The sequence below is a fragment of the Cetorhinus maximus genome, chromosome 6, assembly GCF_964194155.1.
Source record: "Cetorhinus maximus chromosome 6, sCetMax3.hap1.1, whole genome shotgun sequence".
Lineage (NCBI taxonomy): Eukaryota > Metazoa > Chordata > Chondrichthyes > Lamniformes > Cetorhinidae > Cetorhinus > Cetorhinus maximus.
The window spans coordinates 59,837,781-59,864,418 of NC_135884.1; the positions used below are offsets into that span (position 1 = coordinate 59,837,781).

The window sequence follows — 26,638 nt, forward strand, 5'->3', positions numbered from 1 at the left end:
CAAAGATGTGCATTTACATAGCATTTTTCGCAAGCACCAGTTATCTCAAAGCACTTTACAGCCAATGAAGTGTAGTCACTGCTGTAATGTAGGGAATGAGGCAGCCATTTTGGACACTGCAAATTCCTATGAACAACATTGTGATAATGACCAGATAATCTATTTTTGGTAACATTGATTGAAGGATAAATGTTGGCCACGACACTAGGGATAACTCTTCTGCGCTTCTTCGAAATACAGTACTGCCATGGGATTTTTACATCAACCCGAGCATGCAGCTGGGACCTCAGTTTAACATCTCATCCAAAAGACAGCACCTCTGCATGGTCAGTACTGCATTGGAGTATCAGCCTTGATTTTATACATTCAAATCCTAGAGACTTGAACCTGGAAAGTTGCAATTTAGAGGCAAGAGTTCTACCAACTGAGCCAAAGCTAACACTGAAAAAAACCCCACTTCACTGCTTCAAATATTGCCATGGGATCTTTTGCATCCACCCAAGAGTGTAGACAGGCCTCAGTTTAACATCTCATCAGATTGCAAGCCTTCGACCATGCGTCATTCTCTTAATACTGCACTGGACTGCCAGCCCAGGTAATGCACCCTAATTACTGGAGTGAAACCCACAAACTCCTGACTCAGATGTAAATATGCTACCACTGAGCCATGGCTGACATACCAAAAGGACCTCACTAAATAGACTACTAATGGCTGCATTGGTGACCAGAACGAAAGGATTTCTGGATGGTAATGCAAGAGATGGAAGGGGATGTCAGAGCACCTGATTAGAGGCAGAAAATGTTTGGATACTTTGGAAGAAGACAGATTGCCTCACTCGCTGCCATTGTACATAGAGGTTACAGCCATTGAGCTCAACTGGCCCATGCCATTGTCTATGTTCTACATCAGTCATCCTCTTGCCCCACTTCATCCAACTCCAGCAACATATATTTCTATTCCTTTCTCCCTCAGGCATTTACATGTACTGTTGAGAGAGGATCTGAATATGCCACTAAAACTCATTCTGTGATGCTCCTCGTGATCGTATGCTTGATGGAACTGACACAATCAATACCCACCACTCTGGGCTCACATCCACATCTGCTGCAGCCTTTAAGTAGCAGATGTCTGTGGTCATTTTAAATGTGGTTAATGGGAGACTTCTGGCAGTTACTCTAGACACTGTTTAGTTAAACACAAATCAGGTTGCTCATGGGACTCAGTTCTTAAGGAGCTGAAGCACTCACTTAAAGTAAGGGCAAAACACTTGGCCTTTGTGTAAGTAAAAATACGAGAAGGAAAACCTGTTCCAGAAAACCCTCTTTTGGAAAGAAAGTAGGAAGAAAGTGTTAAACTAATAAAGTATGGAAATTCCTATAAAGCCCAAAAGCAAATTGCTTGCTAACCAAGAATTCATTGTTCTAGATTTTATTGCTGCTGTATTAAAGCACGCAGGTAATAAGATCCTAGATGGTTTGAAAATATTTTTTTTTTGAACACAGATGTTTGTCTATTGAGCATCTGCCAAATATAGCACTAGTTTAAACCACAACTTGCTTTTTCTCGGTAGATGGTGGCGTTGAAGTCCTGCTGTTAACAAAGATTTTAACTATTTTTCTTCAAGGGGGTGGGAAGAAAATTGGTTTAAAACTTCAGCATGAAGCTGGCATGGCCACAATCATTCTATTCATTAACTCAGGTCTGCTTTGCCGCCAACTCTGGCTTAGTATCAAGCAGAGAGGGGTGGCACCTCCTCAGACGCACTGTACACTGGCCTTCTGTTCTATAATCCCACACCCCTCCCACCCACCATACCATCCTCCCCCCCCCCCCCCTAAGAATTTATTGGTCCAATAACTAATGCAGCTGCTTCAACAAGATGTGTCTTTCAGTCTCTGCTGGCTTGTTTATTTCAACTGGCAAGGATAAATAAGCCCGCGCGCCCTCACAAGAAGCAATGATTGTCTGACTGCAGACTGCTCGTGTTTTTCTCACAAATCAATATTTTTCATTGGTGCTTACACAGGGAAACCCTGGTAATTTATTCCTGGCCGTTGGCACCTCAATCCAGCGTCGAGATGCCAGTAGACATTTTTATTGGTCTCCGTCAGCCTCTAATTCAAAGCTTTGAAGCTTTAAGAATAAATCTTTACAGGCATTCTGGAACTCAGGCCTTGAAAAAAGTGATGGAAGAATGCAAAATACCAATGACACTCAAAATTTTTTTTATGAGACAGTTAAGAATGTTCTGACATTGGCTATGAATGCATTGCCTGTTTGTCACACTGATCTAGATTCTTAGTGTCAGGTTAAATGGCAACCGGATGTTCTGTGATTTTATTTTTCAAAGTACTGTGTACTTGTTTAAAATCAATAAAACTATAAATTTATTGAGTGAATGTTTCTCTGGAAGCTATTGTGTTGTAAATATATATATTGAATCTCACCATTTAGGCTTAAAAGTGCAAATATTTTCACACTTAATATCATTTCCACTTTAAATAAGTCTGCTTTCAGTGACATATGGCTCTTAATAACCCATTTCAGCTACATTAGGCAGAAATGTTTAAGCATGCCAGAGTTCACCATTCAGCCATGAACCAAACTTAAGCTATATTAGCCATATAGAACTACTCTATTTAGAAAGGCAAGTGGTAAGGGTGATTGCATGCGAGGTGTATTTCTAGATGGGGTGGAATGAGAAGTGAGGAGTGGGGCAATGAGGAAAAGTGTGAGGATGGCCACCCAGATGAATCCTGTGTCTAGATTGGTGTTCAACTCTCAAATGTACCATTTTTAAAAAAAACATAATCTCTATACCTCTCCGTGCCCTGCAGAAACAGCAGTCTATTCTATGCATGGATGGTTGAAGTTCCTTTCCACTCTATCCCTAAACTATACATTATTGTGCAAAGCCAACAAAGCATGAATGAAATTATGAGTGACGGCAATGCCAGGCCTCTTAACCATAGAGGCATCATATTCATTTCAACCCTGTTCTCATCCTACACCCACACTGCCCAGCAAATGGTTTTGGATAGTGACCTGTTGCAGGATCTCTAGCTACTTTTCTGCTTCATTATCCAGAGGCATGGAGTCCAATGCAAAACTTTCACTGCCACCTCAGCTGAGGTTAGACAACTCTGCACCTGGGTCTTTTTGCTTCATTTTGCTCACTTCCATCCTGCCTTTATTGGCTAATCCACTGGAGGATCTGACCTTAATTACCTTCCGTGATTGCAGTCTAAAATGATCACTGCTGGTAATCAGTGAATAATTGAATATAGTCCCTGCTGAGCACACCACCTCATAGAGTCACACATGGCTGAAATCGTGTCAGTGATTGAAAGTTACTCCTGGGTTTAAAAACAGAACTGGCGCATTGGAAACATCTGGAACAATGCCAACACATAAATGTAATTCCTTCACACAGTCTGTCTCACTGGGGTTCACCAGTGCTGTGTGTGTTACACAGAATATGTCACCCCATACACATATACAAAAACAAACACGCATACACACACATATTCACTCACACAAACACACACTGATACGCATATTAATATTCGCACTCACACACTCTCATTTGCACACACTCATAGTAATACCCACTCATACACATTTTCATGTAGACCCTCTCATTCATTAACACATACATTTATACACGTACACAATTTTTTGCAGTGCATAATTTGTTAATCTATTATTTTTCTACAATGCCAGCTCTTTATTTTTCCTCATTAATCACTGATAACAGCTCTTCATTGTTCTGCTGTATTTACATAAAATACTATACATAATAGTTATGGCATTTGAGCATCAGGCAAAAACAGTCTATTCTATACACTTTGGTTTTTGACGAAGATGATCACTTGGACACCTGCACCTTTCTCTTTCCCTCAACCCAATGTACATAATCCAAAGTCCTAAACATTTAAACTGTACATTTTCCACAATAAATGCAATGCACACTTTTTCAAGATTACTAGAATCAGATTGTAAAAGTCAATGTAATCAAACTGTCTTTGCCTCTCAACTTCATCTGTTAAGATCACTCATAAGGCTTTATACCAAACTGAAGCGTTTGCGGTATCTCGATCCATAGACTTGATTATGTGGTTGCCTTGCTGAATCATCAGTTGTGAAATGTTATTTTAGAGTTTAATTCAAATCTATTTGTAATGGCAGGGTTTAATGGTTTAGTGAACAACTGCGCTGCCTGGTGTGAATCTGTCTCTGGCACATCAGAACAGCCCCAAGCTGGCACTGAATGAAGTGGGGCACTACCATTGGCCACAGTGTCCTGGGGTAAGGGGAGGGGATAAATTCAGCCAGATTCCAACTCCTGATGCCAGTCCAATGAGGTTCACTAGACAATGCCTGTATATGGATGTCAGGTGACAACACAGTTGTGCATGGCTGGATCATTGCCCGAGCATGAAGGACAGCCAGTTGGTGAGACACCAGAGGTTCAATGTCAATCATGCAACCTTCAGAATAGGTGGTGGAGGCAGTTGTGGGTGTAAAAGAAAATGAGAACTCAGGGAATAGCTTGCAGCAGCTATAATGGAAAAATGTCATGATACATGCCAAGGTCCCACAGTGGGATAACATGACATTGACATGTTCTACAGGAAAAAATACAAGAGAAGGAATGAATGCAGGAGAAATGCACCTTTTGACAGCACACCCAACACTTTTAGGGGGAGAACTAGAATTTATGAGTAACCAAGCAAGATTATTTGCAGCTGTCAGTCTGGGAAACAGTTGAGAAAAAAAATGTACACGTTCTAATTAAAAAAACCCTTACAAATTGAATTCGAAACATTCTGTTGAAGAGTCATACGGACTCGAAACGTTAACTGTGTTCCTCTCCGCATATGCTGCCAGACCTGCTGAGTTTTTCCAGGTATTTTTATTTTTGTTTTGGATTTCCAGCATCTGCAGTTTTTTGCTTTTATCAGAAAGTTCCTTCTCTGGTTACAAAGCAAGTCCAGATGGAGCAAAATGCAAAACCCAGGGGGATAATAGTGAGAAATGGTGGGCAGAATTTTATGGCCCCCTCCCGCTGGCGGGGTTTTCCAGTTCTGCCGAAGTCAACAGACTTTTGAATGGCTTTCCGCATTTTATAGCCCTCCTGCCGGGGCCATAAAATTCCGCCCTATGTCTGGGTTAAAATACCATTCACCAGGCACAAGTGTGACTCTGTAAATTATAGGCATTTCTACCATTTAGGACGAAGGATAGATTAGACTGAGGGTCTCAAGTTTAATTGTAAAAGAAATTTTAAAAATCAAGGATAATAGTGTCACTTAAATTTGTTGTATAAATCTCTAACTGGAAGGAATTGAATTGGCTATTAAAGGTGCCATGACTGGCTGATCATGTGACTCAGTTACTTGGGATGCCATGGTCAGTCAAGATGGCAGTGTGTTGAGATACCAATGTCTTAAGTTGGCACATTTGCTGCCCTGTGCCATTGTTCAGATGAGACATTAAACGAAGACCCTATCTACACTCTCAGCTGGATGGAAAGATCCCATGACACTATTTTGAAGAAGAGCAGGGGAGTTATCCCCTGTGCCCTGGCCCATATTTATCTCTCAATCAACATTGCTGAAACAGACAATATGGTCATTATCACTTTGCAGTTCAGTGGGAGCTTGCTGTGCAAAAACTGGCTCTCACGCTTCTTGCAATGCAACAGCGACGATCTCAAAAGTACTTGATTATTTGCAAAGAGCTTTGGGAGGTCCTGAGGTTGTGAACGGTGCTATATAAATGCAAGGCTTCCTTTCCTTTCATTAGTATGTGTGCGTGTATGTGTTAGAAACCCACTGGGCAGTGGCGTTTTACATTTCAACATACTTACCCAATATATTGAGACGACAAGACAGGCTGGACCTTTCACTGCCATAATAAAACGTCAAACTTTTTAACTGCAGGCTGGACAAATAAATTGACCCTAATTTGATCTGCCTCTAATATTTTCTAACCCATTGTGCCATACAGGGTCATTTTCCCCCCTTGTCCTTTCTACATATGTTCACAAGGCACCTCTTTGCAACCGGCAAATACAGTGCCATCTCATACCGCCAGCTCACATCTTCCTTTTGGGTATCTAGAAATAAAAGGCAGAATGATCGCCTAACAATTTAATTGCAAATTTCCCTCTTTTACCATGGGCCATTTCCCAGCTGAGAGATCAGGGAACCCTCACATTTCCCTTTCTCTTTGTGCATTGGTTGAGTGGGAGGATTTGGTCGATGATTGACCTGACATGAAGCCAGATCCTACCACCCTGTGGCACAGCAGGTTGAAGTGCCAACACACCAAAATCCTCAGTATAACCCATGTACAACCAATCAGCTTGATTTCCAAGGTGATCCAGCTGCCAGGATTTCAATTTGTCCTATAGGCAAGCTTCTGGAGGGAGGAGTGAAGATTCTCACCCGAGTCATGCTGTTGGCTTTCTAGCATCAATGGCCCTGAAAGAACGCTTTGAACAAGAATTTGCTAGGACAGGGAATAAAGCTAGTTGGATACATTCAAGGTAATGTGTACCTTTGAATATTACTGTGGAGCCTGCACCACAGGCACATCCCGTAATGTGTGCAAAATTGTGATGGAAATAGGTACAGCAAAGAGCTAGAACATGTTTAGAATGAAACACAAAACGGTTTTGCTTTTAGTTTTTACTTGGGTTTTCAAAAGGGTTAAATAACTACAAAAGTCTGCATTTTAACAAGTCATTCATAGCTGCACCAACACAGACACAGCCGTTAACTTACACAAACTTTATAATTTTCACATGTAGAAGAAAAAACTCAAAAACATCAGATAACATTTCCCTTCCGTGCTTTAACCCTTGGCGACAAGTTTCTGGACAGACTCAGCTCACCTCCTGGAGCACACACTTGCAGCCCTCTATGCCAAACTGTGCTATAGGGCAGTGTTGCTGGACTCAAAACACTGAAGTCAATGTCATGGAGCAATTTTAACTTAAGCTCTGTGGGGGAACTCATTTTACACCTGCCCAATTTTACTCACCGTTGAAGACAAAGGAGTGTAATGCCAGGGGGATATAAAACTGGTGTTCCACTCCTGGCAATTTTGGTTAAAATTATTTCTCCCCCCACCCCCCCACCCCACCCATGAGTCACTTGTCAGCCTAGGAACAACATTGGGAGATGTTAGCATGAACATTCAATGCATTAATACTTTGTCCATTAATTAAAAGAGGGGCATTAATTCATGTACTGTGAAGGATTTGTGCTTTTAAGCTAGACATCCATCCATGTCTGCAGAAACGCACACAGGCCGTGAACACATAGCGTCTGTAGCACATGTTGAACATTTTACAGTCAACAAAATAATGCAAGGAAATATTTTAAACTAAGGTCACCCAACATCTCAATGGGATATGGTTACCTCAGTAAACAGCACAAGTACCAAATCAATGTATAGATTCACATTGCTGGCTTAAACTACCAAAGAGAGTCTATGGAGGAGAATTTTTGGTACACGTGCCAATAGGCCCAATGGGATCTAATGGACAGAGAACCCATCATGCTAACTGAGCCATACATAGGCTCCAGTTGCCAGCATGTGTGCCTCCTTGAAGCTCTGAACCGGCAAAGTGAATTCATAACTTTTTCCTTATAGACCCAGCCGCTACATACTGACTCATCTACAACTAAGAATTAATGTATCTTTAATTTAGAAAACTTGAAGTGATTCCTATGTCAAGCAACAAGATACTCTTCCATGAGTAATTACATTAAAAAAAAATAAGCACAACTTGCTTCTGTCCATGTCTGGGGTTGAGTGACTGGTATTTAGACTTTGCTGTGTTAATAGATTGTACAGGGTCAGGCTCCACACATTTTTCTCTGAATCACCTACAAAACATTCAAGAAAAGGAGCATTAAAGGATATCACAAGATGGTTCAGACTGCTAAGCTGCAGTCATATCGTAGTAACGGCCAGGCTGTAACACTGTCACCTTATCTGCTGCAAGAGCAATATGGCTGAGAGGATGCTTTATTAGCAGCCATGCAGTAATATCGTAAACAGAAACAATCTCAGCATGAAGACACCAAGATTGGCCCCTGCACACCCTCCCCGCAAAAAAAACAATAAAATTACCCAAGAGCTATATCAAAACTCACCTTTGGAAACAATGTGCCATTCTGACTTTCTGTGATTTGCTCAAATTAAAGCTAAACTTAGTTTAGATCACCTCTGAGGTGGTAATCTTAAACCAGTGCTGAAAAGTAACAGACATGATGGCTGTATATTTTCTCTCTATTTCTCTGCAGGAAATATAGGAATATAAGAACGTAGGAAATAGGAGCAGAAGTAGGCCATTCGGTCCCTCGAGCCTGCTCCACCATTCAACTAAATCTTGGCTGATCTTCTACTTCAATGCCATTTCCGCACCTCCCCCACATACTATTACCATATCCCTTGATATCTTTAATATCTAGAGGCAGAATTTTTAGCGTGTAATCGCGCGAGATGATGAGAGTATCCCAATGTCGTCCCACGATATTTCAGTTGGCGGGTGCGCGCAAAGGTTGGAAGCGCGCCCGCCGACAATTAAGAAACCAATTAAAGTAATTAACGGCACAATTGTCTTTAATTTTACGTTGCCTGTTTAACCTTACAGTTGGCGGACAGGTGAATCAGCCAGGCGGGCTTTGCATTTTTCATGGGCGGGATACGGTTTCTGTTATTAAATGAAAGAAAAAGAAAAATCTATGGACAGCATTTTTATCATGTACACGTTCAGGTGACTGATTGTAATGCTTGGACATTTTTTCCTGATTTTAAAAACTTTATTTAATGCTTTTCAAACATGAAGCTCCCTGAGGCAGTTCTCTTGACTTCAGGGAGCTTTGTCAGCGCCTGCCCACCTCCCACCCCCATTCCAGCAGCGCTGAGCATCTCAGTGCGCATTTCACGCTGGCTGGCCGTTAATCAGCCAGCCAGCGTGAAATCGTGGTCGGGGGCCGATAGCGGTCAGCAGTCCATTCCCTGGCCAATCCCAGGCCCACCCGCCAACCTAAAAATTCTGCCCTAAAAATTTATTGATCTCTGTCTTGAACACACTCAGTGACTGAGCCTCCACAGCCCTTTGGAGTAGAAAGCTCCACAAAGATTCACCACCCTCAGTGAAAAGGTTCCTCCTCATCTCAGTACTAAATGAACTACCTCTTATTCTGAGACAGTGTCCCTTCATTCTAGACCACACCCCACCCCATCCTCCAGCCATGGGAAACATCTTTCCTACATCTACTCTTTCCAGCCTCTGTAAGCATTTTGAATGTTTCAGTGAAATCACCTCATTCTTCTGAACTCTAGAGAATACAGGCCCAGTCTCCTCAATCTCTCATTCTGAGGAGGTAATGATTCCTTTATGGGGCATGCTCAATGGATTCTGGGGCCCATTCCTGTGTCTTGCCCACATGATCACTTATCAGTTTTGCAGAGTGCCAACAGGCTATTTAACTGAACATTCAGCTATGATATCCACATAATTTATCTTCATCCTGATGTGCACCCACAGACAGGGGTTACCGGATAGTGATGTGGGAATGTGAATCCTGGTTGACTTCATACTGTACAGCCATGAAGCAGTGAGGCTAACAGAAGCGCCCCTCCTGCAGCACTAATACTAAGACAGGCTAGTTAAGCACTGACCAAACAAACAAACTATATGGTGGGCCTGTTCATTGCTATCACAAACTGAGGCAAGAGCAGATCTCCTTGGAAATTCTCAGGTTGCCTTTTGACATAAAAATGCTTGGTCAACTTAAACCACAAACTACCAATGGCTTGAATAAGTTTAATTCCAAGTACAGATTCTTTGTCAGCAATGATCCAATTAAGTGTTTACCTTTACAGTAATACACAGCTCAAAATTCAATTCCAACAGCTGTTTAATTTTAGCTCAAAACACCCCCACAGGAATGCCAATACAATGGATTCCAGGTTAATTTTTCCACGAGCCCATTTCATGCCATGTCCTCAGGTTGCTATATTTATTCTATACATAATATATACCAACATTGAAAGAAATATGGTAGAACTTCTCTACAAGATGGGATTCAGAGACTGTACAAAGCATTTTGAGAATTTTTTTCCTCATCCTGTATAAATACTCCTGGTCTTAGGTTGATGGGTTCCAAAAGGTGGAGTTATATTTTGGGCCCTGACATCCTGGAATTATTTAATTTAAAAAAAATCAGAGTGTAAACTGGCACCAAACACTTTACATTTACATCCTTCTTTTCCATTGTAAGTGGTAAAGAAAAGGCTTTCACAGCCTGACCAGAGAGCAATTAGTATAACAGGATTTCTGGGCATCAACACACTGCATGTCTAACCCATACAAACACTTTCAATGTTTTCTGTCATCCACCCAGCAGTGATCTACAGCTGGACATCGTCATCTCTACATATGTAAACCTATATCTACAACGATTTATATAGAAGTATTTCTTCTAGAGCAGTTGAGGTTGGATGTGTTTTACGAAAAAAGGTGATTACTGGGATTCAGCACTTTATACAAAAAAAGGGTCAATTCTATGGATTAAAAAGTGTCACTCAGAGGGGCATTGCAAAATAATGAACTAATAACACAAGCATCACCACGGTCTTACAGATGAATCTTGCAGAGCTTTTAAAGAATGCCCGCTCTATGGAACTGCTTTCACTCATAGAAATTGGTTCCTGTATTATAGTTAGATTTGCATCCTATGCTCTAGCTGACTAAACTTCCTTAGCTTTAATGTTTTTACTGCATATGAAAAACACAACAGGATCCTTGTTCCAATGAAAGGCCTTCACATTTTCTTGATGTTTTTGTAACAGGATGTGCACAGCAGCTTTGCCTGCTCCAGCTCATAGGACTTTCCCAGCAGTGGCTGCTCACACTCCAGGCAGCAGAAATGTTTCTTGTGCCACGTCAATCCCTCGCTTTCCAAGTAATCTTCTGAGAAAATTAACTGAAATGAAAATAAATCATGTTCAATACAGGAATTTATTTCCTCAAAGCAGCTCTCATTCATTTCCCCATCAGACCCACTCCGGAGACTTGAGTACCAATCTAAACCGTCACTTCAGCACAATGCTGGTGGAGTGTTTCATTGTTGAGTGAAACTGCTGAAGTTCTGGATTACAAGCCCAAATCCAATGAGTAGGACTTGAACTTGTGATCTTCTGACTCAGCGAAGCACATCCCTCCATGACCAACTAAAAGTAAAGAACCACAAAATTATTATGGTGCAGAGTCGTCCCATCATGTGTGCACCGGCTCTCCGAATAAGCATTATGACTCAGTGCCAATCTCCTGCCTTTTCTCCGTAACCTTGCACATTGTTTATATTTAAACAATCACCTAATGCTCTCTTGAATGCCTTGATTGAACCTGCCTCCACCACACTTCCAGGCAGTGCATTCCAGACCCAAACCACTCGATATGCGAAAAGTTTGTTCTCACATCACATTTGCTTCTTTTGCAAGTCACTATAAATCTGTGCCCTCTCGTCCTTTTCCAAGCGGGAACAGTTTCTCTCTATCTACTCTGTTCAGGCCCCTCATGATTTTGAACATCTCTAGAAAATCAAAAACTGTAGCCATACAGTTGGCCACTACTTCCGAAATCATCCCATTCCAAAAAGATGCGTCCCATTGGGTCACAGGGAATCTTTAACCTTGGATGCAACCGTTTCATTCAGGTTCTTTTCTTTGCTGGTTAGTTTATATATCTTTGAGCGGCTTATAGTTTCTCGATGTCTGTAAAAAAAATAAATGGTGTAGAAACATTCTGAAGCTGGAGCAGAGTAATTTTGTTAATGACTGACCATACAGTTATAGCTATAGAGTCCAGTAGCTCTAGGTATGGGTATTCCTTTGGACATAGCTTTTTCCTTGCTAAGTCCAGAGGAGGGGAATGAAGATCACAGGAGGTTGCACCTGCTCCTTTTGGACCCATCCAAAATGGTGTCACGACAGCATTGACAATGGTCCCCCTATGAAGTTTAATTTGAAGCCAAATACCCAAATGAAAGAACATGTAACTTAGTTTTTTCTTGTGGTGGAGGAACAGGACAGTGATATGAATACATTTTGCTACATGCCAGAGGCTTGCAAGATGTTAAACGCTGACACTCCCCAAAAACCCACCTCATCACAGGCAACACAGCGGGACTTTTCACTCTCACAGTAATGGCGACCACACAGGAGCTTCCCGCTCTTCCAGAAGTAGATGAGATCCACCAGCGGCTCTTTGCACCTGGTGCACAAAAAGCACGCTGGGTGCCAAAGCCTGTCGTACCCAGCTCGCTCCCCATATACCACAGGGCTCTCAGTGCTGACTGCTTGCTTGCAAAGCTCACAATGCTGAAACAAAGGCGAGAAACACAGATCATGAATCGTGCCAGCAAAAAGACCTCAAATAAACATTTTTAAAAAATCAATAAAACAGTTTGTAGTTTCCCTGCTCCTTGCACCTACTGAAACAATGCCTAGAAATTAATAAGACTTGAAATCTATGTGAAAAATGGAATCACATGCAGCTGCATGTGATGCTGGGATGTGTATCTGAAGCAGATCACCAGTGGACTAAGCTCCAAAGGCTGTGCTACAGCAACGGCAGCTATGCACATTTCAGTTTTCATCCAAAGCACCATTCAGTCCAAGTCCACTGAAATCATAAAGGATCCCAGCCCTCCAAACCAAGGAGAGCAACAGTCCAGAAGTCACGATATCCAGATGCATGGAATGGTTATTTAAGAATTAAAAATTAACTTCTGAAGCATTGGTCAATTCAAACCTAAAGAATTGTGAATACTGGGGCAAGGCTCACAAACATTAACAATAAGAGGTCCTCTCCAAAATACATTCCATTGATTGCGATTTTGTCTTACAGAGCTACTTCAAGTGGAAGTGGCACTGCTTATCCAGGCTGACAGTGCCGTGGCATCCACCCTGTTTATATTGCAAGTGAATTCCACAGCACCCTCAGAAGTAGCTGGATAACTGCACCCTCCCAAATGTAGACCTGCCCTGTTGGTTGCAGAAGGGCTAGACATGTCAATGACAATATGCCTACACTGCCCTGGGAGGGCAAACTGAGCCCAGTCCTAATAAATGGCAGTCGTGCCCTTGGCTGGGGCACATGTTTGGACATTTCATCGTTAATACATCATAGAAGTACACCACTTTCACGAGTAAATGAGATGAGACTTTATTCTGTTAGCTTACAACTACAGGAATGAAACTAGGACTAATTACGACCTGTGATGTGACCTACATCCCCCAAAATGAAAACGGCACATGGTTCTTCACCATCCAGACAGATAAAACAAAGTCTGCAAACATTTTTTTCTGAAAAATCTATACTGCATTTTGTATATTTACCTTTTGCTCAATTGCACATAACCAGATAATTACTCAAGAGCTAAAAATCCAGGACTTACTACCACCACTTCTGGTGTAATCATCATCAACTGAAATTGGATACACTGTGTCTAAAGCTTTACTTGGTGAAATGTTTTGACTTTCATGTGCCTTTCAACTGCCTATTCCTAAGTTTCCTTGCTGCTTGGTGTCTGGGTTCAACCAACAGTTAAATTGGCCACTGATCCGTGATTGAAAGAGGGAAGAAAGTAGGAGGGAGGGGAGAGGGGGGAAAAAAAGGAGCTGAATAGTGAATGAACAGTTTAACTGTTTTATATATCATTGGCTGTGAGAGGAATATTGGCCAGTACACAGGGAAAATTCACAACACTTCTACTAAAAATGCCAAGAGATCGTTAACACTAACTGCAGGCTCAGACAGGTTTACTGTCTCATCGGAAGGAAGGAAAAGACTAAACAAGATGGCAGAAAAAAAAAGCAACTGGGCCATCTAATTTTTTTTACATCTGCAATTTGTGCTGTTTTCTTGACAGGCTTTAGAAACAACTATTCCAACCCAGAAACAAAAATCTTTGGATTGAAGGATTGAGATAGGGGGAAGGGGTTGGGGGTGGGGGTGGGGAAACAAAATCTCACAATCTCTTCAATAGCTTGCTTAATCATCTCCACTCCCAATATCGTGTAAATAACTTGCAGCAAATACAACTTGGTCGTGAGAAAATTGTTCCTATCTATATGTATATATTACTTCCAAGGCACCATTCCTCATCTACACTCCATATCATTCATCCACATTTCCTTTAGTACCCCTCAGATGCCATCAGTGATGGATGTTCAACACCTCTGTGTTCAATATACTCTGAGAGCAGTATTAGTGCTTCAAAGTGGCAATAAAGCTGTCAGGAAATGGGAAGAATCTTTGACTCAAAAGTCTTGTAAATGCATTTTCCCCATGGCCACTCCCACTCCTTCCTTTGCCTGCAAAAAGCTTTTGGCATTATCAAACTCATTAATCAATCAAGACAGCTCATTTCAATTTTCCATCTGCCCTCTCTTGCACAGGTTCTATTGTTTTAAAAAAAGCATTTATGTCAGAAATTGGCAACAGTTGGCACCTATTGAACTAGATCAGAGAGACAGAAACATCAAATGTTCTTAACATGTGGTGTTAATATTTACCTCTCAATGAAAGTACTGGCACAACATCCAAAACCAAATTTTTACAAAGGCAACCTTCAGATGAAAATTAAAGTGCCAACATTTCCTTCACCAGCAGGTGCACGATATTCAAGCTACTTGGCAGGGCATGATCACCATAGAGGAGCCAAACTCACCTGCCTTAACAATATATAAGGCCTGACATTTTGTGGACCTGAAGAATGGTCTCAGAGACAGGAGAAAACACCAGTCATAATCATATCAGCCTCTTGGGGCAGTTAACAGAAACAAGCAGCACTCTAAATGGTTAAGGCGCAGGATTCCCGTTGCAGTACTCATGTCACTGCAGTGACAACGTGAGTGGAACTTTGAGGAAATTCCAAGCCGTGATACTTCCAGTATCATCAGCAATCATAATGCCCTTAAACAGCAATTGTGCATCGTGGCTGGGACGTGTGCTTGATGCCCTCATACAACCCACACACAAACCATAAACAGATATAAAGCAAGAGGGAAGAGTAAAATAACGAGCTCAAATATAGAATGGCAGAGGTTTATGGCACAGAAGGAAGATCATTGAGCCCATACCAGCTCTTTGCTCGAGCAATCATATGGACTGCAGCAGTTCAAGAAAGCAGCTCACCACCACCTTCAATTCAAGATGGGCAATAAATGCTGACCTAGCCAGCAATGCCTACATTCCACGAATGAATAAAAAAATCCTAAACTAACCCCATTGTTCTACTCTCTCCCTATTGCCTGCATCTTCCTCTGAATCCAAGGTTTATCCATAATAACTAAACAGCACGGTTATCCATAATAACTAAACAGCACTAACTAAACAACCAAACAGATTGTAACTAAGCAGCACAGGAAGACTTTATGGTTTTCAATTCATTAAAATGCTGACCAACAAAGCTTTGAAAGAATTGTTGACCATGGGCCTTCTCTTTACTGGGGTAACATGTGTACTTGTTTTTAAGGTCAGACCATGTTATTCATCAGGAGATGTTAGTGTATATAACATGTACACATTCATACATGGGGCATGACATCAGGTTTCTCATTTCACCTTTCAGGGAAACCTAAAAATTCAGAAGGAAGACTCAAGGCTCAGATGTTTATCGTAAAAGAATTTTTATTCAGCTGTCGGATATTAGGAAGGTATTTGGAGATTATGCAAAAGGTTGGCATTCTGGCCAAATGAAGTCAGAAAGTGCCCAGCAGCAAAACTGGATGATAATTTTTTTCCTTGCAGAGATGGGCTGTATCTGGAGAGAATTCCTGAAGGCGAAAGACACTAAATAGAAGTAAGTCTATTACATTGGTAAAAAAAAACGTATTCTTATGATAAAGGCAACAAACAGCACAATATAAAATCTTTAAACTTTTCTAAAAAGGAAGCAATTACAGATTGGCCATTATAGTCAGCTTTTTGTGTCAGATGCAGTGAGCTAGCCAGTGACCAGGGATGGTACATTGAAGCAACTTACACTTGTTTATTCTCTCAGAGTCATAGATGTTTGCAGCACAGAAGGAGGCCATTCGGCCCATCGTGTCCACGCCAGTCAACAAAGATCTGTCTACACTGATCCTATTTTCCAGTGTTTGGACCAAAACCCTGGAGGCTATGGCAATGCAAGTGAATATCTAAATACTTCTTAAATGTTACAAGAGTTTCTGACTCAACCACCCTTTCAGGCAGTGAGTTCCAGACTCCCAACACTGGGTGAAAATATTTCTCCTCAACTCTCCTCTTAGCCTTCTACCTCTTAGCTTAAATCTATGCCCCTTGGTTATTGACCCCTCTACTAATGGAAAAAGTGCCTTCCTATCCACCTTATCCATGACCCTCATAATCTTATACACCTCTATCAGATCCCCTCTCAACTTTCACTGCTCCAAGGAAAATAACCCCAGCCTATCCAATCTTTCCTCATAGCTCAGACCCCCCAGCCCAGGTACTATCTAGGTAAATCTCCTCTGCACCCTCTCCAATGCAATCAGATCTTCCTATAATGTGATGATCAGAACTGCACCGCTGTACTCCAGCATTTTATACAGTTCCAGTATAACCTCCCTGCTCTTGTATTCTACGCCTAGACTAATAAAGCTAAGTATTCCATATGCCTTGTTAACCACCTTATCTACCTGCCCTGCTGCCTTCAGAGATCTGTGGATATGCACACCAAGGTCCTTCTAATCTTCAGTGTTTTCCAGGATCCTGCCATTCATGGTGTAATCCCTTGCCTTGTTAACCCTCCCCAAGTGCATTACCTCACACATTTCCAGGTTGAATTCTATTTGCCAATGCCCTGCCCACCTGAGCAGCCCATTGATATCATCCTGCAGTTTAGGTCTATCCTCCTCACTATTTACCACTCTACCAATTTTGGTGCCTTCCGCGAACTTCTTGATCATACCCCCTACATTTAAGTCCAAATCATTTATGTACACCACAAACAGCAAGGGCCCCAGCACCAAGCCCTGTGGAACCCCACTGGAAGCAGCCTTCCAGTCACAGGAATATCCCTCTACCATCACCCTCTCAGCCAATTTTGGATCCAACATGTCAATTTGCCTTCCTCCCTTTGACAAATATCCTGGTTTCCATTTTGGAAGTCTGATTTATACAAGCAATGAATTCCTGCCTTCCATCACTTTCTAGTGCAGCTATTACAAAAAGTCATCATCTTCTGCTCTTCACTGTGTATCAACCGTAAACAGCTAGAGATCTGGGATAAATTCTCCAGCTCGTAACTTAAGCCCAGTCCATGTAACCGGTTTTAATCAGGATTGCAGCATCCGTGAACTCTGCTTATTATGGCCCACATTTTCACACATGGTCACAATTTTCAGCACAAGATGACCACTAATCAGATTAGAATCAGAAAGGAAACTGCCTGTGGAGCAGGAAAGCCTCCGAACATTGGAGAAAAGTTGACGTATTATTTGCAAATAATACATTCAGTTCCAAATAGGAGGTTTCAAAATGTTATCTTGCAACTTCTGCAACTGGTTTGTCTTTCTTTAGGAGGTTGAGTAATTTTCCCCCATCCTGCGTGGTAAGATTTTGAATGGATTGCCCATCCATTGCATCCATGCGCACAATTATTTCACTGACATGGGAATGCAAAGGTAATAAATTGCTTTTTTCCAGCAACAACAAAATTAAATCTTCTAAATACTTTTTGGTGAAAGCCATGACATTTCATATTTGCTGTCATGAGCAGAAGTTAGCAATCCAAAAATGTGTTATTTTCTTAGGGAGTTATATATTTGCAGTTTGATGTTTGAAATTATTGTACGTTTTAAAAATCAGTTCACTTCTACTCCTGCCAATTAATCTTATCAATCGGTAACTCTAGACATAACTTCAATTAAGTTAAACTCTGGTAATCCTACTTTTTTAATTAGTGGTACAGGGGAGGGCAAGGGTCAGAGTTCACATTCTGTGGTTTTATCAGAAAGCAGTTGAGATAAGTCAGGTTCTGTATTGCAGCTGGACAGTCTCAGATTTTAGCGTATTCCATTCATCATTACAAGTGCTTTCAAGTGGTTGTTTCAAGTAACTACTATATTCCCTCTGGCTACAAAGTTCAACTTCCAAGTGAATAATGCAGATCTGGCACTTTACCTAACTTTGGTAGCCATGCTTGCTCTCCTAGGAGGGGAAACCACATTGTAGTGAATTCACTGACAAGTCTAAAACAGTTACAAAAAAAAACAATCAATCTGCATGCTTATTGGTGCTGTTGGTCGATTCCCACATCCCTGAATTTTAACACTGTTGCCGAGAGAAATTGCGGGCTCAGACTATGGAAAGTGTGCTCTTCAGCGATGACATGAGAGAGAGAGCCAGCAGCTCTCTCATTTCACGAGATCACCGGAAAGAAAATTTGGTGAAAGTTCTGACCCCAGGCAACTGCTTACCAGACAATACACTGTGTGACGCAAATCACAACCTCTCTTTCTACTCTCTCGTTATGTGTCAAACATCCCTTTTGTTCCCCATCATTCAATCCCATGAGGCTCTGTAGTCGTCACTGGTTAAGTTTCACCAGCAGCTCACGTCCTTTCTCTGAAATAAGAAACTCATTGTTCCTTGATGTGTACACTTTCTTTGAGACCTGTGAGCAGGCGGTCCCTCTGCACCAAGGCTTTGTAGGATGTCAAACCAAGACACAGCTGTGCACCTTAGGCTGCTGCTCAAGGTTAACTGTGTTGAGGTTTAGGAGCTGGTGGTCCCTCATGGGAGAAAACACTGATAATGAGATTAGATGGAGTTTTGTTGGGTGCGGGTATCAAGGGTTCTGGAGCCGAGGTGGGTGAATGGAGTTGAGGTACAGATCAGTCATGGTTGAACTGATTGGCGGAACAAGGGTGAATAGCTGAAAGAGGGAGGGGGACAAAGGGATAGTTGAATTGAATGCTACTGAAAGCATTTGAATTTTTAAAAAAATATATTTCATCTCAAGTTACAAAACCATTAAAAAAATTGAATATGAGTCTCAGTGTTCCATCTCTCACAAGGCTTAGAACTGAGCAGCACTAGCTGAGCTAGCCAGGTCAGGCACATCAGGCACCCTGTGCAAGCTGCAGCTTGTTGAAACACATTACGTTGGCAAAGTTGTAAATTTATAGCATGCTGGAAGGAGCCCTTTCTTTTAAGTCTTCTGGAAAGGATCAGTTTCTTTTTACAACTCGCACTGAAAATATAGAATCAAAAAGTTCTTCAAAAAAAATGTGAAAATAAAACCCTGGTTCTCTGTACAAAGGCGCTTCAGGAGAGAATGGAGGTGGTCCAGAAACTAACATTTTTCTGTGAACTTGAGCCAGACTGAGGTGTAAAAACTTTAAAGTTCATCTCATTGGTACCAAAAGTAAAAAAGAGGGCAGACTGACAAATACCAAAGATGGATGAAAGCTGTCTTGTACAAATCATGGCCTGTTTTCCTTTCCCTTATCTCCTGAAGAACACATCCACTTGCTAGCTTACAATTCCATGGATTCTCCAACCCATTCTCATTTGGCCACCCTTCACATGTTAACCTCACTAGTGAGCATTGTCATGGAGAGATTAATGTCTATAATATTATCGGAAATTTTTTAAAAAAATTTATTTGTAGTAGGGTCTGTGTCTGTGTGTGTGTCTATGTGTGGCTTAATTGGGTTAAGGCCAGCCAACCTGGGTGTTTTGATGTATAGTAGTTTGAGATGTTAATTAGATAAATGTAAGGATAGAAGGTAAAGAATACATTTGCATTTGTTGAATAAACCATTCAAAAGAATGGGTAAAATCTTGCACCTAGCTGGGAGACACCAAGCAATGTGTTTATATTACTAATAAAATTGGTGGAATGAAAGGATTATTGTTCAGAGAGGTAAAATTAAAAAACCTAGTAATACAATGGAAAATTTACATTCAAAAGGAAAGCTAGGTATAAACAAAAAGGAGTTTGTGTAACAGAGTCAGAGGCATTTAAGATCTAACCGGCTTGTAAGCCCTACAACTGTGTCTGCAAAGGACCCAAATTGAAAGGCACCTCATTTTGAATTTGTAATGTCAAATGTGCTTTGCTTGGTTTCTGTTTAAAGTCTAGGGGTTATTGTTGCCTTGGTAAAGATTTACCTGGGAGTGATTAATTTTGGGATTTGTTTAAAAGTTATTATGGTAGTAATTTATAGACATGTATATGTGTTTAATTTCATTAAATTAATAAATGTTTAATTTGGTTCTATGTAAAGAAACCTCTTGAGGCTTGATGGTTTTATTTCTGAATTCAGAGTTGCATCTCAAACATACCAATCGAAAATATAAGTTATGACAGTTGTTTCAAGTTTCCCTCTGGGATTTAAACAACTCAGCCTTTACCAACTGCTGTGTCATAACAGCACTGACAGGCTATGTGGACATCACAGTCTGGATCTATTTCAAAGAAATAATTCCATTAGTGTATCAAACACATAGGGCAGAATGTTCCCCCCATCAGGAGGGGGGCGGGGTAGAGTTTAGGAGCACACGCATGGAGGTGCGCCTCCAATCGGCGCCCCTGATTAGGGGCGTGCTGCCATTTTACGTGGGCGGGCCAATTAAGACCCGCCCAGCGTGACGTCCACCAGGAAGCGCTATGCGCTCCCGGTGCGGGCAGGGGGGGGGGGGGGCGGGTGTGGATTCCCTGAGCCGAGAGTGCGCTCTTTTGCGCATGCACATGAAAGAGCGCACTCATCTCCCCGAGGCTAAGTGCTGCCTCAGGGAGATCGGCTCCACACTAAAAAAAAATCTTAAAATTAGAAAAAAATTTCCCTGACACTGTCACATGAGTTGGGACATGTCCATCACTTTCAAAGACACTTTTATTATATTTTTAAAAACCTACATGAGGCCTCATTCTGCCTATGGATGAGGTTTCATGCTTTTTCTAATGCCAGCCAGGGTTCCCGGCCTGCCCGCCAACCTTAAGGTTGGATGGGCAAGTCCACTAATTACTTTAATGAGTTTGTCAATGGCCTCAATTGGCCATTGACAGGTCAGTGGGCACACAGCTGATTCTGCTGAGCCTCCGCCTACCTGAAAATTGAAATGGGGTGGGGTGACACCGGGAGTTCTGCCCAACGTCATCCCGCATCATTTTACGGCCTCTCCACCCCCTGTCCCCGCTCGCCGACCGGGAAATCCTGATCATAATAAAAGTAAGTAACAATGTTTCTCCAGATACCCATTTGACTCATCAAGCTGGGAGGTGTTATAAAGCACAGGGTTCAGCTGTGATTCTCCCGGTGTTGAAGAGACCATCCAACATTATTGCCTGAGATAAATACGTGAGGAGCGGCCATTTAAGGAAAGTGCCGGAGGACAACAGTGCCTTTGGACTTATATCCCAGTATCTTCAAGAGACTATGGTGGAGTAATGGGAACAATTTGCAAAAAGTTGTCAGATCATACAATGTACTTTCATACACCTTGGCAATCCCTCAATGCACAGCTGAGGGTTGCTGCATCTCAGTCTTGTCAAATCCAAGTAAAAATTTAAATCAATTGACCACCTCTGTTCTCTTTCAAAATACCTTTGCACAGACAGTGGTGTTTATTAACAGGAAATTCAGGCTTTATAATATGTTTTGTAAATAATGGAGAGAATACATGTACTGTTACCAGATCTAGAGTGGACAAGAATACTGAAAGAGAATAGTCCAAAATCAAGTCAGTATGGTAACCCATCCTTAACAGTGCAACTACAAGATCAGTTTTTCTTGAATCTAGTAGTTTTCTGTTAAGGTAGAAAAGCAACGTTACACCTGTAATAATAATATTCATGATTGTAAATGCATCATGGTATGCTTAAGTAAAACTTAGTTCTTCTGCAATGATTAAATCAGCCAAATCATAGTGTCACTCACTAGGCCCAGACGACTGTAGGGGTGAAACAGAGACAAGCTCAAAAAAGATGGCCAGCTGAGTTATCCTTTGATGCTTGCAGTAAATGACGACTGCATGAAGTTCCGATTCTCAACATTGTGATTACTGCAGATAGTGGTGGAGCGCACGCAAGAGAGAATGAGAAAAAGATAGGAAGGAAAATAAATACATTTTGAAGACTTTCAGAGTTCACAAAACCTAAGCGTCAAATAGTTGTGCTGAAATATGCAATTATCATAAAAGAGCAACAGGAATACATTTCCTGATGTGTACCTTGGAATAATTGGTTTCACATGGGCTAAAAGAAGCTAATTTCTTTGGGGGAGGGAAAAAATACACATGAAAGTCAAATGGATCTACAAGTATCTTATTTCTTTCATATTTTGCTGAGTGACCTTACTTTTAAAGCCAAAGTACACTAATTACTCACATATTCGCTTTTTTGTTGGGCCTCTGCCAGTGTTCCATTGGTTGATGCAGGGCCGTCCTGAGGCTTCCCCTTTGCCACCTTGCCATTGGTAAATTGTCCCGTGGCTTCAGTTTTCTGCTTCTGGTTAGCTTCTTCTTTGGCACTACCCACTTGGCCAGGCAGCGCCACTTCTCCAACTCCCAGCGAGTCACTCTTGTACTTCCTGACAAACTCCTCCATGCTCTTCAGCTCGCTCTCTGACAAAGCATGGCATTGAAAGGGGTCCTGGTCATAGACTGGCAGCTGCCTTACTAGTTGCCTACGGCGATAGTAGGCCCCTTCCGTGCCAGCAATTGGCTGCATATCCTTCGGAATTAATTCCATGTAATGAATAGCCTGATGAGGAGAGACACAAAAATAAGTTTTGTGATGTATAATAACCAACATACAAAATTAATTCTTGTTAAAATAAAGCTAGAATTTAATTATAACATGCATGGGAATAAAACAGTCATTTCATTCACTTCCAACTACAAATACAAAGCTCTTTATATTTTACAAATATTTTCTTTAACATTGTAAAGTTTTACTATAAATGGTAATAATTTATTCCCAATAGTGGTGCCTGCATATTACTCATGCTGAAGCATTAATGGAATTCTACAAATAGTGTGTTGTTCGGAACATTTCTCTGCTGATTACACTGTCCATTCCTATTAAATGAAAATTCAGTTTCTATTAAAGTGTTGTTATTTATTTAGCAAGCCAGATTTATTCTTCAAAGAAATCACGCTGACTATATTTGTACGAGAGTACTATTGAAGAAAATTTTGGAATACTTTACATCTAATTAAAAGCTCAAATCTAAAAAAAAGATTTTAAAAGATAATTCTTATCATTTTAACCTGACATTTTTTTGGCAGTATGAACACCACCAGACTTATTACACATGGGCTACATAAGATTTCAAAGGAGTTGGAGTAGAGTAACTGGACAGGAATTTACTTGTATAAAATCAGGAAATGTCTTTCTTGGCTGCTGTCCAGCCACGTCGAATTAATAAATAAATAATTGGAGTGGAATTCCCAATCCCACATTGACACTTGAGCTTCCTTGGGATAGGGGGAGGAGATTAAGGCAGCAGTTTTCTATTCTTCCAGCAGCTTCTACCTGGTGTTCCTCAGGTAACAGAATACTCCTCCCAAATTGCTGGAGTGCGTCTCATGGTTACTGATGCCCTAGTGCTGAACGGTGTTGGTATTGTAATACAGTCAATGATGGGTTGCAGACTGAGCGTTGTATCCACAGTGATCCTCAGTGCAGGTTCCCCATGTCAGCTGGGTTGCTCTGTAGGTAGGGAACAGAAAATATTCTTCGCACTGCTTGCCTTGCTCTTGTGTGCTCTTCAGCAGAATGCTGCTCTGCTGACTGGAGCAGAAAGCAGCCATACAAAACGCCTGGATACTGTCCTTAACACATCAATGTAGATAATCAGTAATACACTGAAAATCAATATCTGCACAAGTGGCCCCTGGATCTGAAGAAGGGTCATACAGACTCAAAATGTTAACTCTGTTTCTTTCTCCACAGATGCTGCAAGACCTGTTGAGATTTTCCAGCATTTGTTTTTATTTCAGATTTTCAGCATTTGCAGCATTTTGCTTTTATATGACAAAAGATTAGATCCTCATTGCTGCTAAGTAAACATGTGATAACGATCAGGAATATTCCAAAGCATGTTAAACTTCTGACCTGAAATTTTCTGATATCTTGCACTGAAACAACAGCATAAGTGTGGCGTATTGCCAAATATCTGCATTAAAAAATGAGGAAATTTGGCTATGAATGACTTGTGCTCACTTATACATTCACAGAATTTCTTTGACCTTTTACACCAATTCCCTAAAATTCCTGTCAAAACTATCTCTCTCTCTGCTGCTCATGAAATTAGCTCTGTGCTAGCCCCCAGCCCATGCAAAAAGTGGAGTTCCGCAACAATTTCCTAATTTTTATGCATGTTTTGAACAGGCTGTAAATATATGCACAGAATTTTGGGTGAAAAGGGCCCAAAATTGTATTTCTGCTATTTTGTGGTGATCTTATTCAACAATTTTTTAAAAACTTCTCAGCGAGAACAAAAATATATTGTCTGCACTTAAGGGATCAGATTGATTGGCATTAAAAATTCCACAATTCAAATTTCTTCTAGGTGCGATTTTCACTGACAACTTTACACCTAAAGAGCCTGCCTCTGAGGTGGTCAAGATGGGGTCTTAATCTACAATGCCAGTTTAGCCAATGTGTAGCCCAAGATGTCATCTTGGTAAAAAGAGTTGATGCCTAAGCTGGGAATGGCCACCCATAGGCTCATTAAATAGCTAATTGCTACTAAGATGCCAGGTAGCACTCATGAAAGAGGCTGAACATTTTGGTGACTAACATTTCAACTACTGCCCTTGCCCAACAACAACCAGCTAAAATTAGGCGTAAAGACAACATTGATGTCAATTTCAAACACTTGCTGCTTGAGCTGTGAAAATGATCACAGGCATATTGGCAGACTTTATGGACTTCACCAACACTCGAGCAATGTTTATCCTGGAGATTTTCTGAAGACTCCACCTAAAAGTAAGTCAATGCTGTGCTGCTCCACGCTATAGGGGTCATCGGGAGAATGAACCATGGACATCTGGATAGGAATCCCCCAGGGTGGGGAACGGGAGGACGACATGAGACCATTAGAGCCGCACCATGTGCCCTTGGAGGGCAGGGAAGAATTGGCTTCATATTGGCTAGACAGAATCTCTATATATGTGGATTTCCCAATGCTTTAGCTTGGAGATCTCATAATATGGTGATGTGGGACGTTGCAGACAGCTGGCTAAACAAAAAAAAAAGTATGCTGTGTTGATTTCTTTCAATTCGCTACGGTTGTTAACCAACGTCAAGAGCATACTAGATACCGTCAAGTGCTAGACACACACATTGCAAAGCAATGTCCACAAACGTTACCCTTGTGGGCAAACCTTTGCAGCCTTCTACACAGTCCAAGGCCCACGTCTATACAGCCTTGTCAGCTTTTTCTATGCTGAGGCAATTTATTATTAATCTGTACTATACACAAGGAACCACTGCAGCTGAAATATTAAAGAAACTGCACAATGCAATGAATAGATGCCAGCTCAGCCAACATTTGCTGAAGGGTCCCACTTGAACTTTGAACTCTTTTATTCCAGAGATCCAAAAACAATTACTGGCAGTTCAGAAGGAAGATCAATGCTCCACATCTGCCCCTTCTTCCTGCGTGCGCACACACACACATAGCCAGAGACATGATCGTCACAGCAGACGGGATGAAGATCTTATGAGAATTCTTGCAAAATATAGATTGTAGGGCCAACTAGAGATGATTTATAGCTCCTAGTGGCCTGAACTAATAACTAAAACATGTGCAAGTAATCTCCATAGGCCAAGAGCAGGAATGAAAATCTCTTCACACTGTCCCCACACAGCATTTGGTTTAATTTGTTTGGCTGAAGAAAAGTCAAACTTCTTGTTTGCTTTTTTGCCCCCCCCCAAAGTGCCAATGTTCTGCACCTCTCCTCTTGAAGATACAGATTCAGGAATACCAGATGTTTACAGCAGAGCCATTCTTTATGCAAGGACTTCAACAGCGAGTAACAGCAGCTTACAGTATTTAAGTGTGCTATTCAATTCCGTCCCTGCTCAAACCTGGTGCTTGTGCATCTCCACTTAAATAGTGGATGTGAATCTAAGGCACAGTGAGAAATTGCAAAAACTCCACTGCTATTCCAGTTGAGATCAGTTATCTCAGCACAACCAATGCTATTTCTTCTTAAATGTACACTAGTGAATCTCCTATGGCCATGATTAGCTAGATTACACGTTAACTCTCCTGTTGCTGGGGTATAGGGTGTGTACACATTTATTTTCTGCTCAGATGCAGCATTTTTTAAACCGGCCGTTAAGTCCCTTTAAAGGCAGTAAGTTTAAGTGCTGGAAATCTTCAGGTAATTTAGGGGTTAATTGTTGTTTACAGGGAGGTTTGCAGACAGAGAGATACTTGTAAATGTCCAGGTCTCAAAATGACTGCCTTTCTTTCTCTTTTTATAACTTTAACAGTTAGCAGAAGGCAGGTTCAACTGCGGTATTCAAGCAGATTTTGGATTATTATCCAAAAAGGAAGAACGTGCAGGGTTTC

General features: G+C 41.3%; 1 protein-coding gene across 1 annotated transcript in view; it reads right to left on the minus strand.

Annotated features, from left to right (window-relative positions):
* Positions 1-9,835: 9,835 nt before the first annotated feature.
* lmcd1 (LIM and cysteine-rich domains 1) overlaps positions 9,836-26,638 on the minus strand; it is a 60,147-nt gene continuing 43,344 nt past the window's right edge. The window contains exons 4-6 of the mRNA XM_078543752.1: positions 22,438-22,812; positions 12,194-12,409; positions 9,836-11,013 (exon numbers count right to left, since the gene is read on the minus strand). Of these exons, the coding sequence (XP_078399878.1) occupies positions 10,852-11,013; positions 12,194-12,409; positions 22,438-22,812 (753 nt within the window). The 3' untranslated portion in view covers positions 9,836-10,851. The remainder of the gene's footprint in view (positions 11,014-12,193; positions 12,410-22,437; positions 22,813-26,638) is intronic.